Below are 14,244 nucleotides of genomic sequence, written 5' to 3'. Positions count from 1 at the left end.
TATTCATCTTTAAGTGAACCTTTGAAAATAAAACTAAAGTATGTATTTCTTCATTATAAAACTCTTCACAAGTAGCTCTTTTTCCATTTAATGCTTTAAGGGTTTTGGCAAGGGAAAATCAACAAATCCTTTTTTCCACCCACAGACTGTTCAAAAACTCCTTGGGAGACTTCACCTGGTGCCCTACAAGGACAAAGTTACCTCTATGTGTAGTTACGGCACAAAAAGAAAATTGTCTACTGCACTGGCCTTGATAGGGAAACCTTCAATTCTGTTGCTGGTAAGAGAATCATTGTGAAAAAGGGTACTGCCCAATTAGATTCACATATCCAATTGTGTGTATAACATTTCATTATCATTATTGCAATAAGCATTTACTGAGGTCCCATTAGGGGCTTCCCTGGTAGCTCAGCTGGTAAAGAACCCGCCTACAGTGCAGGAGACCTCCACTTGATTCCTGGGTTGGGTATCACTATGTGCTGGTTATTTTGTAAAGCACTTCACATATACTGTCTCATTAAGGAAATTTATACCAGGTAATTTGTTGCCATAATAATATGCCCTCAAAAATATTTTTTGTCTGAAGCTATGGCTCAGGTAATTTCAGAGGAGACATGGAAATAGGAAGCAGCTGAAACAAATTCAGGATATTCAGATGAGTAAGTAAAACTGTGACAGAATTTGATTCCCAGCTATTGAAGGAATCAGTTCTATTAGTAGCTGATCAGTTGAATTAACACATTTTCTAGCTTCTACTTAAAAGGAAATATACATTTTAGGACAATGTGTTGTACTAAAATGTTATCTCCTTGTTGCTTAAAAACATGAGTTACCTAGCTTGAGATGCAGTCTTGAAAATATGCCATTCTATTTTATCTGAATTTTTTTAAAGAAAGAAATACATGTCATGTTAATATTTTGATTAAAAGCTGAAAATTTAAATTGATCACATGGAAATATAAGTTACCCTAGGGGTGACAAAGCATTCTGTTCCCCAAGCCAAACCTTGTGAAAAGTGTTTATTTCAGAGAAATAAGCTGCCCTTTTTTGAAAGATCCCCTTTATTCAAGGACTTCCAAAACTTCAAAAGAGGCTTAACTATGCCATAAAATCACCAATTATAAATCATCACATTATTTCAGGAATTAAGTAATATAGAATATCAAATCATTTAAACTGCCCAGATAGAGTAATGCATAAGCCATCTCTGTATAATACCGGAAGCATATAATGCATTATGTTTCTGCCAATCGACACTCATAATGTAATTCTATTGTATAAATGTCCCTTAAATTTAAGAAAACAATTCTTAGGCACCTCTATGAGATAATAGATGTAAAGTACTTTAAAATGTTAGAAAGCTCTATGCAAATGTTATGCATTAATGAGCTGAATTGAAATCAGGCCATGAGAGAAAGATACTGTATATATTTTTTATATTTACTTACCATATATGTCATTGTCTTCAAAAATAGGAACAGTGACAATATAATCTTTACTGTTTCCCCGAACTAATACTCATTTCTTTCTTTAAATTTCAATTTAACCCCTTGCTATAAAAATAAGCCTCTGCTGATCCTATCCACATACTTTACATTTCAGACATATATTTTTAATTTTTACTTAATCTTGACCTACAGTTTGATTTTTTAATCATCTGTCAGGGTCTATTATTGCTTGTTTAGTTTTCCATTGCTACATTTCTAATTTTATGCCTGAATAATTTTTCAAAACATCATTTACTTTAAAATGCAATTTATATGTTTCTATTTGGCATTTTCTGCAAATCTTACATTTATTTCCCCAAGGAGTATTAAATTCCAATCAATAACATAAAATTGAAAATGCACCTCAATCATATTAACAGAAAAATGCATTCTCTGTGCTTCACATGGCATATTATCTATCACTCACAGGCACAATTCTACCATCAGGAGCAAGGCAACAATCTTGTTGATGTAGCTTCAGATACATATGTGATGATATAGTATTAAATATCAAAACTCTGGCTTTGTCGGTAATTGAAGCAGATTTTTTTTCCAAAGAAATATAAGAGACATGTGTAAAGTAACAGAGTGTCAACTTCACTGAGACACTGTTTAAAACAGATTGACAATTTAAAATGATTAATTTTGAGCTTTTTGACAGCAGCAGAAAGAAGCCCATTAAGTATAAAATAAGTTAGTCACAGGACCTCGAAAAGTGATTTCTGTTCTAGGCAAGTGAGATGCAATGATTCATGTAAAGAACCTCATCAAAATTTAATTAATTTGATAAATTCTTCTTGTAACTTTCCATTAAGGATGAGCCAAGCTCTGGGATGGATCCTAAGTCAAAACGGCACCTCTGGAAGATCATTTCAGAAGAAGTCCAGAATAAATGTTCTGTCATCCTCACTTCTCACAGGTAAATTGGGTGTGGAACTTTAGAGTCAGATGACAGATAATCCCGTGTAGCATATACTGAGAGTGAATTCCACAATTGGATTAAAGTATTTTATGTTCATAGTCAAAAGAGGAAGTCAAGAGGATTTCCTGGTGAGGTCCCAGCTCTTGTGTGGGGACAGGGCCTAGCAATCTATTAAAAAATAAAATTTCCGTAACTTTTGACCATCTTAACTCAATCATTCCTCTCTATTGCCTATCACATAAAATTTAGCATGTTTTGGGCTAGTATGCAAGGACTTTTATTATCCAACCTCATCTAACTTTCTAGTCTTTTCTTCCTATCAGTCAATCTGAGAGATCCATGGTTCCACATACACTCTCTGCCCTTTCCTATCACCATGCCCTTTCTTTGCTGTGCCTTCTTCTAGAGTTGGTCTTTACACAAAATCTTTCCAAATTCTAATCTTACTAATCTTTTCAGACCTAGTCCACAAGCCTCCTCCATGAAGTAGACCCTACCAATCAACTAAGTAAAAAAGCTACTAAAGCTTTTTATCTGTGCCTTTCTTATAAGATTGGCCTTGTATTAAGTTTATCCTTTCATTATAATGATCATATAGTAGGAAAAGAACTAGGTATGTTTAGAACTGAGGCTTATTTATATCCTATATACTAACCTTGCCCCCAAGCACAGTGTATGTTCTGAAGCCAATCACTGATTTCCCATGAACTTTTGTGTTTAAGTGGACAGGGTGATACCTAAGATCTCAAGATGATACTTAAGATCTCCTCCAGTATCATAGTCCATGAAGTCAGAATTATATAATCAAGTACAGGTTAACTGGTTAGAAATACAAAAACATAAAAGCCAACTGAGGGACTTCCCTGATGGCCCAGTGGTTAAGATATGTGCTTCCATTGCAGGGGGCACAGGTTCACTCTCTGGTAGGGAAATAAGATCTTGCATGCTGCAGGGTATGGCCAAATAAATAAATAAATAAAAAGTCATCTGAATATTGAGTATAAGGCATGATGAAAACAACTTAGTATTATTTTGGAAATATTTCTCATGAAATGTAGGTCTTAAGTCAAAGCTTAAAAGAGCTTGAAAGAAATACTGTTTGATAGAGCAGCAATCCAGGTGAGAAAGATGTCCCCAGGTTTGAAAAGAAACAGTAATAAATCCTATGCAAAGACATTTACAGTATATGTTAAAAGATTTTTTTGTTCTTCAAAGGAAAAGACAGTTTAAGGACTCGAATATTCAAACAGTATTCCTAAGGTGCCATAAAGAAAAGAGTTAAACTTATGCTTATGAACTTAAGCCAATTTTCTGTGCCCAGAATGCTGACATGATTCTGCCTTTCAGCATGGAAGAATGTGAGGCTCTCTGTACAAGGTTGGCCATTATGGTGAATGGAAGGTTCCAATGTATTGGATCATTGCAGCACATTAAAAGCAGGTAAAGAACAAATGTGTTGTTTAACACACAGTGTAATCAATCTACCAGTTCTATACTTGCCTTCAAAGATTATCTCAGCAGCCTATCCTACAATGCGTAGTAAAACTGGAACGGAGATGCTAACCATTGATTCATTTTGAAGTTAAATAATAGTACTGAGGATTGAATGTTTTTAAATTAATAACCCCCAAACCTAAAAAGGCCTAAAAGCTAATAATAATGATAATATAATAAGGATATGATTATTATTCCCCAACCAAAATACTCTCAGGAGGTAGTTTCAAGAGTTAACTCTGTAACAAATTAGATCTTGACAAGTACATGAAGGCATTGATTTTTGTCTAGTATGTTCATTTGTCATTTGCATAGGCTTTCAGTAAGCTATTTAACATTTTTACTACATTTAAAACCTTTTAACCAAAAATACATTGGGGAGATATACATAAATATCATACTATCAAATTAAAATTAAATAAATATATTTGCCAGAGTACATATGCATTTATACATATCCATGTTAATCTTCAAACACCGTGACATTCCTTTATATATTTATCTGTACAACAGCTTGACTTTCTCATAAAACAAAGTTGGTCAAGATACGAAAAAAGGATAAAAAAGAAGTTATATGTTATTCTCAGAGTCTGCTGTGACTTGTTTAACAAACACTACTTTTGATGCGAAAGTATAAAGTATAAAAGTTAGCAGTTATATTGGTTTATTATTTATTTTTAAAACCCTAATGATTTTAATCTTTACAGTTGATACCAAATCTTCAATAACTTTCCTCTCAAGACCTTCTTTGCTTTAAATTAGAAAGTATTTAGCCTCAAAATTGACATCAATTCCTGGTAGCTTAGATGGTAGAGAATCTGCCTACAATGTAGAAGACCCAGGTTCAATCCCTGGGTTGGGAGGATCCCCTGGAGAACAGAATGGCTACCTACTCTAGTATGCTTGCCTGGAGAATTCTATGGACAGAGGAGCCTGATGGCCTACAGTCCATGGGGTCACAAAGAGTCAGACACAACTGAAGGACAGAAGACACACCAATTCATGGATGCCAAAGAAAGCCAAGACTTTATGTTTCATTTCTAATGCGGCTTTTGTCCAAAGGATCTGACTTTATATTCAGTTCAGTTCAGTCACTCAGTAGTGTCCGACTCTTTGCGACCCCATGAATCACAGCACGCCAGGCCTCCCTGTCCATCACCAACTTCCAGAGTTCACTCAGATTCACCTCCATTGAGTCAGTGATGCGATCCAGCCATCTCATCCTCTGTTGTCCCCTTCTCCTCCCGCCCCCAATCCCTCCCAGCATCAAAGTCTTTTCCAATGAGTCAACTCTTCACATGAGGTGGCCAAAGTACTGGAGCTTCAGCTTTAGCATCATTCCTTCCAAAGAACACCCAGGGCTAACCTCCTTTAGAATGGACTGGTTGGATCTCCTTGCAGTCCAGGGGACTCTCAAGAGTCTTCTCCAACACCACAGTTCAAAAGCATCAATTCTTTGGTGCTCAGCCTTCTTCACAGTCCAACTCTCACATCCATACATGACCACAGGAAAAACCATAGCCTTGACTAGATGGACCTTAGTTGGCAAAGTAACAGCTTTTCAATATGCTATCTAGGTTGATCATAGCTTTCCTTCCAAGGAGTAAGCGTCTTTTAATTTCATGGCTGCAGTCACCATCTGCAGTGATTTTGGAGCCCAAAAATATAAAGTCTGACACTGTTTCCACTGTTTCCCCATCTATGTCCTGTGAAGTGATGGGACTGGATGCCATGATCTTCGTTTTCTGAATGTTGAGCTTTAAGCCAATTTTTTCACTCTCCTCTTTCACTTTCAGCAAGAGGCTTTTTAGCTCCTCTTCACTTTCTGCCATAATGATGGTGTCATCTGCATATCTGAAGTTATTGATATTTCTCCCGGCAATCTTGATTCCAGCTTGTGTTTCTTCCAGTCCAGCGTTTCTAATGATGTACTCTGCAAATAAGTTAAATAAGCAGGGTGACAATATACATCCTTGACGTACTCCTTTTCCTATTTGGAACCAGTCTGTTGTTCCATGTCCAGTTCTAACTGTTGCTTCCTGACCTGCATACAGATTTAGTGGTAGAAATAAAAAATCATAGCAGTGCACTATTTCTAGTTTGCAATATGCCCTGAACTTTTTATTGCAAAGTGATACTCTTTGTATAGGAAAAGGGCCCATAACTGTCAGCTTGGGTCCTGTTTCATTATCTAGAATTCCAGAAGATCTATTTCAGCAAAACATAACTTATATTGTGTTTTGCACTTCTTTCTAGATTTGGGCGAGGATTTACTGTCAAGGTTCACGTGAAGAATGCCAGAGTGAGCATGGAGGCCCTCACAAGGTTCATGCAACTGCACTTTCCAAAAACATACTTAAAAGTAAGTAAGAGGTTGACTGGTTTTGATATTTGTAATAGGGTAATGGATGTTTGTCATTTTCAAGTTGACCATACCTTTATTATTCATCTTAATATATTTATTAGTTCAAGATGGTTAAGATATTCTGAAGCATACTTAGTATGAACAAATAAAATCTTCAAATTAAGTTATAAATCTTTGCAGCTGCTTAAGAGTATCATAATCCTTTTACACACCATTATTTCTTCCTCACAAAGGCTTTATGACCATATTGTATTAGTTTTCAGGTTGGATTGTATACTTAAGTAGTTTATTGGTTATATATGTTAGAGAAGTGAGGGATGACAGATACATATGACCAAGGGCTTTCCTTCTTAGAAAAAAAAGAAATTACAGAGTTCCTGTCTGTATGTCACAGCTAGAAGAGATTATCTCCTTTGCTTTCCTCATTTGAAAAATAAGCCCACGAAGTTTTGAGGAGAATTGCTTGTAAATCAGTTTCTTCAATCACATACTACCTGAAGTGAAGTGAAGTCTCTCAGTTGTGTCCGACTCTTTGCGACCCCATGGACTGTAGCCTACCTGGTTCCACCATCCATGGGATTTTCCAGGCAAGAATACTGGAGTGGGTTGCCATTTCCTTCTCCAACTACCTGAAACATCACTCAATTAATTTAATCTTACATATATGTATTAACAGAATGGGCACACACAGATGTATACACATAAATCTCACATAATGCACATTTAAATGCACTTGATAAAAAAGTTATCATTATATCATCTCTGATGTGCAGGTAATTTGTACAAGATGATTATAGCAAATAATTGGTTTAAAATGAAAATTAGGTGTGGAATGATGAAAATAAATTAGAAGACTTGGCGTGAGATCCAGCTCTACCTGTGTGATTCCAGCAAGAGATTTAAAGTCTCTAAGCCTCATATTCCTATTTTATAAATGCTTTTGATATCTACTTCACAAGACTGGTGTGAGAACTAAATGATAAAATGTCCACAATGATGCTTCATGAACTGTCAGGCACCATATTAACATAAAGTGATTCTGGAAAGCAAAATAGAGAGCATTTTTAAAACAATTCTTTTATCTGTACAAAATACTTTTGCCTCAACCTCTGAAACCTAAACTAAGTTCTCCAGGAAGAAATAGCTTTTATGATTCTTATCAAAGACCATTTTCTATCATCTAAATTAAAATCAAATTTAAAATTAAAGAATGCTTTATTTTTGCACAAATCTCATTGGTCATAGTGCTTTTTCTTTCAGTGAACTTGAGATTGTATTTGTCCTGGTCTGTTCTTCATGGGACTAGAGCTTGCAAGACAAGTGCAAAGATGATAAAAGTTGGATGTCTTCCTGTGTAGACCATTCTTTACAAGCTTATGATGGTTTCCAGATCTCTAAAAAGGGAGATAGCAAAACAATAATTTGAAAGTAAAAATAAGTAAGATGGCCTGACTGCAGTGATAGGTGTGATATAAACACAAATCAATGAGAGGGGCTAGACAGTAAGCAAAGGTGTGAGAAGAGGGGTTTCCAGTATGTAACAATCTTGATCTGACCCATATAGGTTACAGGGGTTGATTATGGAGTTAAAAAACATTCTGACCAAACTAGTATTTAGGAAAGATTATTCTAGCTACTTTGTGCTGGAACATATGAGTATATATGGTTTCTAGGCTTCTGAAGAGGCTGTTGCAATAACTCAGGTATAGAATGATAAACATCAAGTTAATAATATTGATGGTGCACAGAGAGAGGAATGGTTACATTTGAGAGTTATTTTAAAGGGAAAAATAAATGGGACATGATAACTGATAAAATATTCAGAAAAGCAAGATGTTAAAGATACTCCAAGGAAATAAGAATAGAGTACTAAATTGATGGTAATACTATGATATAAATAAATGGAAAAGATTTTTAGAGTTAAGAAAGAATGTGGCATTATTTGAATGAGATTTCCCCTAGATAATGCTTTTGAAATCTGCCAACTTGAGCCAATATAAATTGAACAACTAATCCTTAGCCTTTCAAAACAATTCTAACTAAAACAAATTTTTACAAGTTATCTCTGAAAGAGCTTATGTGAACTTATTGTAATCTGACATCAGCAATATCATTCCACAATATTTTTTCTAGGCAAGACTATAGTCACTTTCTAAGTACACATGAATGTAAAATGTTTTGGAATTTTTATTAGCTTTCTAATTTGTTTTCTCTCAGACATTCACAAAACTTATCTCTTCTTTGAAAGCTGTTAGTTTCCAAACTACACATTATTTTTCCAGTTGATCTATTTCAAATCCTAAAAGATGATGCTGTGAAAGTGCTGCACTCACTATGCCAGCAAATCTGGAATACTCAGCAGTGGTCACAGGACTGGAAAAGATCAGTTTTCAGTCCCATTCCAAAGAAAGGCAATGCCTAAGAATGCTCAAACTACTGGACAATTGCATTCACCTCACATGCTAGCAAAATAATGCTCAAAATTCTCTGAGCCAGGCTTCAACAGTACATGAACTGTGAACTTCCAGATGTTCAAGCTGGTTTTAGAAAAGGCAGAGGAACCAGAGATCAAATTTTCAACATCTGCTACATCATCAAAAAAGCAAGAGAGTTCCAAAAAAACATCTACTTTTGCTTTATTGCCTATGCCAAAGCCTTTGACTGTGTGGATCACAACAAACTCTGGAAAATTCTTAAAGAGATGGGAATACCAGACCACCTGACCTGTATCCTGAGAAATCTGTATGTATGCCAAGAAGCAACAGTTAGAACTGGACATGGAACAACAGACTGGTTCCAAATTGGGAAAGGATTATGTCAAAGCTGTATACTCTCACCCTGCTTATTTAACTTATATGCAGAGTACATCATGCAAAATGCTGGACTGGATGAAGCACAAGCTGGAATCAGATATGCAGATGACACCACCCTTATGGCTGAAAGCGAAGAATTAAAGAGCCTCTTGCTGAAAGTGAAAGAGGAGAGTGAAAAAGTTGGCTTAAAGCTCAACATTCAGAAACTAAGATCATGGCATCCAGTCCCATCACTTCATGGCAAATAGATGTGGAAACAGTGGCAGACTTTATTTTTTTGGGCTCCAAAATCACTGCAGATGGTAACAGCAGCCATGAAATTAAAAGGGCTTGCTCCTTTGAAGAAAAGCTATGAACAACGTAGACAGCATATTAAAAAGCAGAGACATTACTTTGCCATCTAGTCAAAGCTATGGTTTTTCCAGTAGTCATGTATGGATGTGAGAATTGGACTATAAAGAAAGCTGAGCACCAAAGAATTGATGCTTTTGAACTGTGGTGTTGCAGAAGACTCTTGAGAGTCCCTTGGACTGCAAGGAGATCCAAATAGTCCATCCTAAAGGAAATCAGTCCTGAATATTCATTGGAAGGACTGATGCTGAAGCTGAAACTCCAATACCTTGGCCACCTGATGAGAAGAGCTGACTCATTGGAAAAAACCCTGATGCTGGGGAGGATTGAGGGCAGGAGGAAAAACGGACAACAGAGGATGAGATGGCTGGATGGCATCACCAACTCAATGGACATGAGTTTGAGTAAACTCCAAGAGTTGGTGATAGACAGGGAGGCCTGGCGTGCTGCAGTCCATGGGGTTGCAAAGAGTTGGACATGACCAAGCGACTGAACTGAATTGATCACTTCCAGAGGAATGAATTTCAGTGTGTTTCTTAGCTCTTGGTCAAGTTATGTCTAGGCTACTCAGTATTACCTGACATTGAGAAATAACTTTTTTCCCCCTTTGGTTCCCGCAGGATCAGCACCTCAGCATGTTAGAATATCATGTTCCAGTCACTGCAGGAGGAGTAGCAAACATTTTTGATCTGCTGGAGGCCAACAAGACCGCTTTAAATATCACGAATTTCTTAGTGAGTCAGACTACTCTGGAAGAGGTAAGCTGGATACCGTGGTCCCTGTACACAATCTCACATTAATACATTCTGATTATTTATTTTTTAAAAAAATTTAATTGTACATAATTACTTCTTTTTAATGGCCTTCAATTTATTTTTAATTGAAGCAATATCTAATCTTGCACCTGAAAAACTTAGCTTAATTTATTTATAAGTGCATTTTGGGATGTTATAAAAAAAATGTGAAGAGTTAACTAATTTTAATGGGGAAAAAATTTTTTTTTCCTTCTCTAAGACATCTGTACCCATCAGTTGTCTGTATATGTAAAGCAACAATTATTTTCATCTATAAAACAAATAGCTGTTATCACTTTCCTTTCTTTCTCCTTGGAATGTTTCTTAAATAACATTTCTATTGATTGGCTTCCTAGATTAGGGGAGAATGAGGTTATCTAATGAGATATTTAGATCTGCTAGATTCAGGCAACTAAAATGGTAAATGCAGGATTCTTTTGTTTCATTCAAATCATCTGTCTTAGTTACATTTATATACAGTAACTGGCTTCATGTTACTGTATATACTGTTATATACAGTAACTGAGGCTTCATGGAGCATCCTCCTTCACCTTTGCACTGTTTTAGTTTTATACAGTTCAACCAACCTGACATATAGAGCATCAGATTGTACCTGTCCCTGGAGAGGGCCTGAAAGGGAGGCTAAAGTGGCCTCCAAATCTTGCTGCATCTTAGAGTTTTATTTATGGAAAGTTAAGGCAATTATGGCTTTGCCAACACAGATTTATCCTTGGACTTGTAACCAATTACCAGGATCATGTCTCTCAATATTTTCTGTATGAATCTATGACTAATCTATGACTAATAGAATTAATGATTTTAAACAAAGTCATAAAGGTCTGCCTGATAAATAGCAAGCATACAAAACATACTGTGATATTTGTATACGAATTTTATTTCAGTGTATTAACTCTTAAAACTAGTGAAATTTCTCTCAACATCATCATGGAAACATTTCATAGGAGCTTGGATTGGGCTCTTATTTATACTTGAAAGATACTGATGCAGATCAAATAGACGCAAGCATGTGGCTGCTGCTGCTGCTGCTGCTAAGTCGCTTCAGTCGTGTCCAACTCTGTGTGACCCCATAGACTGAAGCCCACCAGGCTCCCCTGTCCCTGGGATTCTCCAGGCAAGAACACTGGAGTGGGTTGCCATTTCCTTCTCCAATGCATGAAAGTGAAAAGTGAAAGTGAAGTCGCTCAGTCGTGTCCAACTCCTAGCGACCCCATGGACTGCAGCCTACCAGGCTCCTCCGTCCATGGGATTTTCCAGGCAAGAGTACTGGAGTGGGGTGCCATTGCCTTCTCCAAGTATGTGGCTATAGGTATTCAATTATAGCTTTAGCTTTTATCATTTATTATGATTACAAATGTAGTTATAGGTACTGTTTTCAAACTCCGTTTAAATTTCAATACCTAAAGGAAAGATTCCTAATGAGAGTTTGTGTATATATTTGGGTGTGCTCCTATGAAATCTGGGGCTTCCCAAGTGGCACTAATGGTAAAGAACCTGCCTGCCAGTGGAGGAGTCATAAGAGACACCACCAGTCTGATCCCTGGATCAGGAGAAGCCCCTGGAGGAGGAAACGGCAATTCTCTCCAGTATTCTTGCCCAGAAAACTCCATGAACAGAGGAGCCTGGTGGGCTACAGTCCATGGAGTCACAAAGAGTTGGACACAACCAGAGCAACTTAGCACTATGAAATCTAATTTTCTTTTTATTTGCTCTCCCATTGTGCACACACCACACATGTGCACACCCCTTATTTCTTCCTTTGGTTTACAAGTGCTAATGGCTTCATTTCCCTTGAAAAATCAGGTTTTCATCAACTTTGCCAAAGACCAAAAGTGCTATGAAACTGTCGACACCAGCAGCCAAGGATCCGCCGTAAGCACTGATTCCCAAGACGACCAGCTGTAGACTCAGCACCTCCAGTAAAATCAGTCTCAGCAAGTGGCCAGTGACTTCATTTTGGGGAAGAGGCACAGAAGATACAAATTCCTAAAATATTTAATCTGAAAGTATGATACTGTATTGGAAAGTTGCAACTGTGTAAGACTAGCCAGTAATTATAAATGGAAAGTTTTCTTTCTAAGGTCAGTGAATGTTTTTGCTACTGAATTGAATTCCTATCTGCTTAACACTGTGAGCATGCTTGTGTGTAAGTTGCTGATTCTTATGCAATGGTGAAACCACTGAAGATGAATGTCTTAATTTATTACTTTCAATAAAATGACAGCTTAAAAGGCATGGTTATGAGTAGTTGAAAAGTAAGTGTGAAGAAGAAAAGTAAGGTAGCTTGGAGAAGGTAGAATTGGGAAAGCATACAAAATAATTTATTTTCAGAAAATAGCAGGATAGACATCATCATGAATACATGAATCTGTTGTGAGGTCTAAAGTGCCAAGGACCAGATTAATTAACCTTGGCAGTAAGGAGTGGGCTCAATGTCTAGAGTGTGTGTGTATGTTATTTTCAGTACCTGTAAATAGATGGAGACTTTACTGAACCCCCCAAAATGCCTTTCTGCAAGAATGTTATAGAAGGGCAGTTTACCCTGGTGGTAAACAGAACTACAATGTATTCCTGCATCGCCTTGCCAATAGTAAGGCACAGGGCAGAGCAAGAAGCTACTTGCTCTTCAGGGTAAATGGATGTGTCAGCTGGGTGGATAAAAGTCCTGAAAGACAACAGAGAATTCACATGCTGCTGGCAGGCAACATTTTTCAAAACTGTTCGAGAAAGCTTCATATTCTGGGTCTTTCTGCAGGAAACATTCCTGGGGAGGAAAAATGAATATGAAGATAATTTTCAGTTAATTACCCAGCTGACCCAGAATCATATATATGGCTATAGAATAGACTTTGTAATAATGCCAAACTATATGGCCCTCGGGGAAGGTGCTCTATATTATGTGTGTGGAGGCAGTGTGTGTGTGTGGAGGCAGTGTTTGTGTGTATGTGTGTGTGTGTGTGTGTGTCTGTATGAATTCTCAGCTTTAGTGCAACTGTTTCTGTTTTGAAAGTCAATAAAGTCAAAATTTAGTAAAAATAATTCATGAAGTCATTTTGTTAGAGAAGAGCCAGAAACTTAAAAATTGGAGTCATAGGGATGGCAGTGTCCCATGAGACCTAGCTACTGCTTACTTCTCCACCCTCATCAGTTTCTTTCTCCTCTTCCTCTTTAGGGTGTAGCCATACTGCCCTCTCTGGTTTTTCCAGTACATCAAACTCCCTCTCCCCACACTTTTGTGTGTATTTTACTATGTCCCCCTGCTTGAAGTGCCCTTCCCCCACAATTTGTGCCTAGCTAATGCACTTTAGAAATGCTGTTCTTTCTCAGGGAAACTCCTTTCCCTAATTTTTCAGTTTAACTCCCCAGTCCTAAAACTGTATTCTGTTGTACTTCATAACTTTCTTTTGACTACACTAAAGGCTTTGACTGTGTGGATCATAACAAACTGTGGGAAATTGTTAAAGAGAGATGAGACTACCAGACCACCTTACCTGCTGCTTGAGAAACCTATATGCAGGTCAAGAAGCAGGAGTTAGAGCCAGACGTGGAACAATGGATTAGTTCCAAACTGGGAAAGAAGTACATCAAGGCTATATATTGTCACCCTGCTTATTTAATTTCCATGCAGAGTACATCATGTGAAATGCCAGACTGAATGAATCACAAGCTGGAATCAAGATTGCCAGGAGACATAGCAATAATTCAAATATGCAGATAATACCACCCTAATGGCAGAAAGCTAACAGGAACTAAAGAGCCTCTTGAGGAAAGTAAAAAGCGTAGAGTGAAAATGCTGGCTTCAAACCCAACGTTCAAAAAAGCAAGATCATGGCATCTGGTCCCATCACTTCATGGCAAATAGATGGGTATGGGGGGGCAAATGAAACAGTGGCAGATTTTATTTTCCTGGACTCCAAAAATCACTGTGGATGGTGACTGCAGTCATGAAGTTAAAAGACACTTGCTGCTTGGAAGAAAAGCTATGACTATGACAAACCTA

At 37.1% G+C, this 14,244-nt stretch overlaps 1 protein-coding gene across 1 annotated transcript in view; it reads left to right on the top strand.

The window, feature by feature from the left end:
• The window catches only part of ABCA12 (ATP binding cassette subfamily A member 12), a 205,250-nt gene extending 193,101 nt beyond the window's left edge, over positions 1–12,149 (top strand). The window contains exons 48-53 of the mRNA XM_069578281.1: positions 146–280; positions 2,303–2,406; positions 3,757–3,849; positions 6,160–6,265; positions 10,053–10,190; positions 12,048–12,149. Of these exons, the coding sequence (XP_069434382.1) occupies positions 146–280; positions 2,303–2,406; positions 3,757–3,849; positions 6,160–6,265; positions 10,053–10,190; positions 12,048–12,149 (678 nt within the window). The remainder of the gene's footprint in view (positions 1–145; positions 281–2,302; positions 2,407–3,756; positions 3,850–6,159; positions 6,266–10,052; positions 10,191–12,047) is intronic.
• The last annotated feature ends 2,095 nt before the right edge of the window (positions 12,150–14,244 follow it).

Source organism: Ovis canadensis, chromosome 2 (assembly GCF_042477335.2).
Source record: "Ovis canadensis isolate MfBH-ARS-UI-01 breed Bighorn chromosome 2, ARS-UI_OviCan_v2, whole genome shotgun sequence".
Lineage (NCBI taxonomy): Eukaryota > Metazoa > Chordata > Mammalia > Artiodactyla > Bovidae > Ovis > Ovis canadensis.
This window is presented reverse-complemented; position numbering and strand designations above follow the sequence as displayed.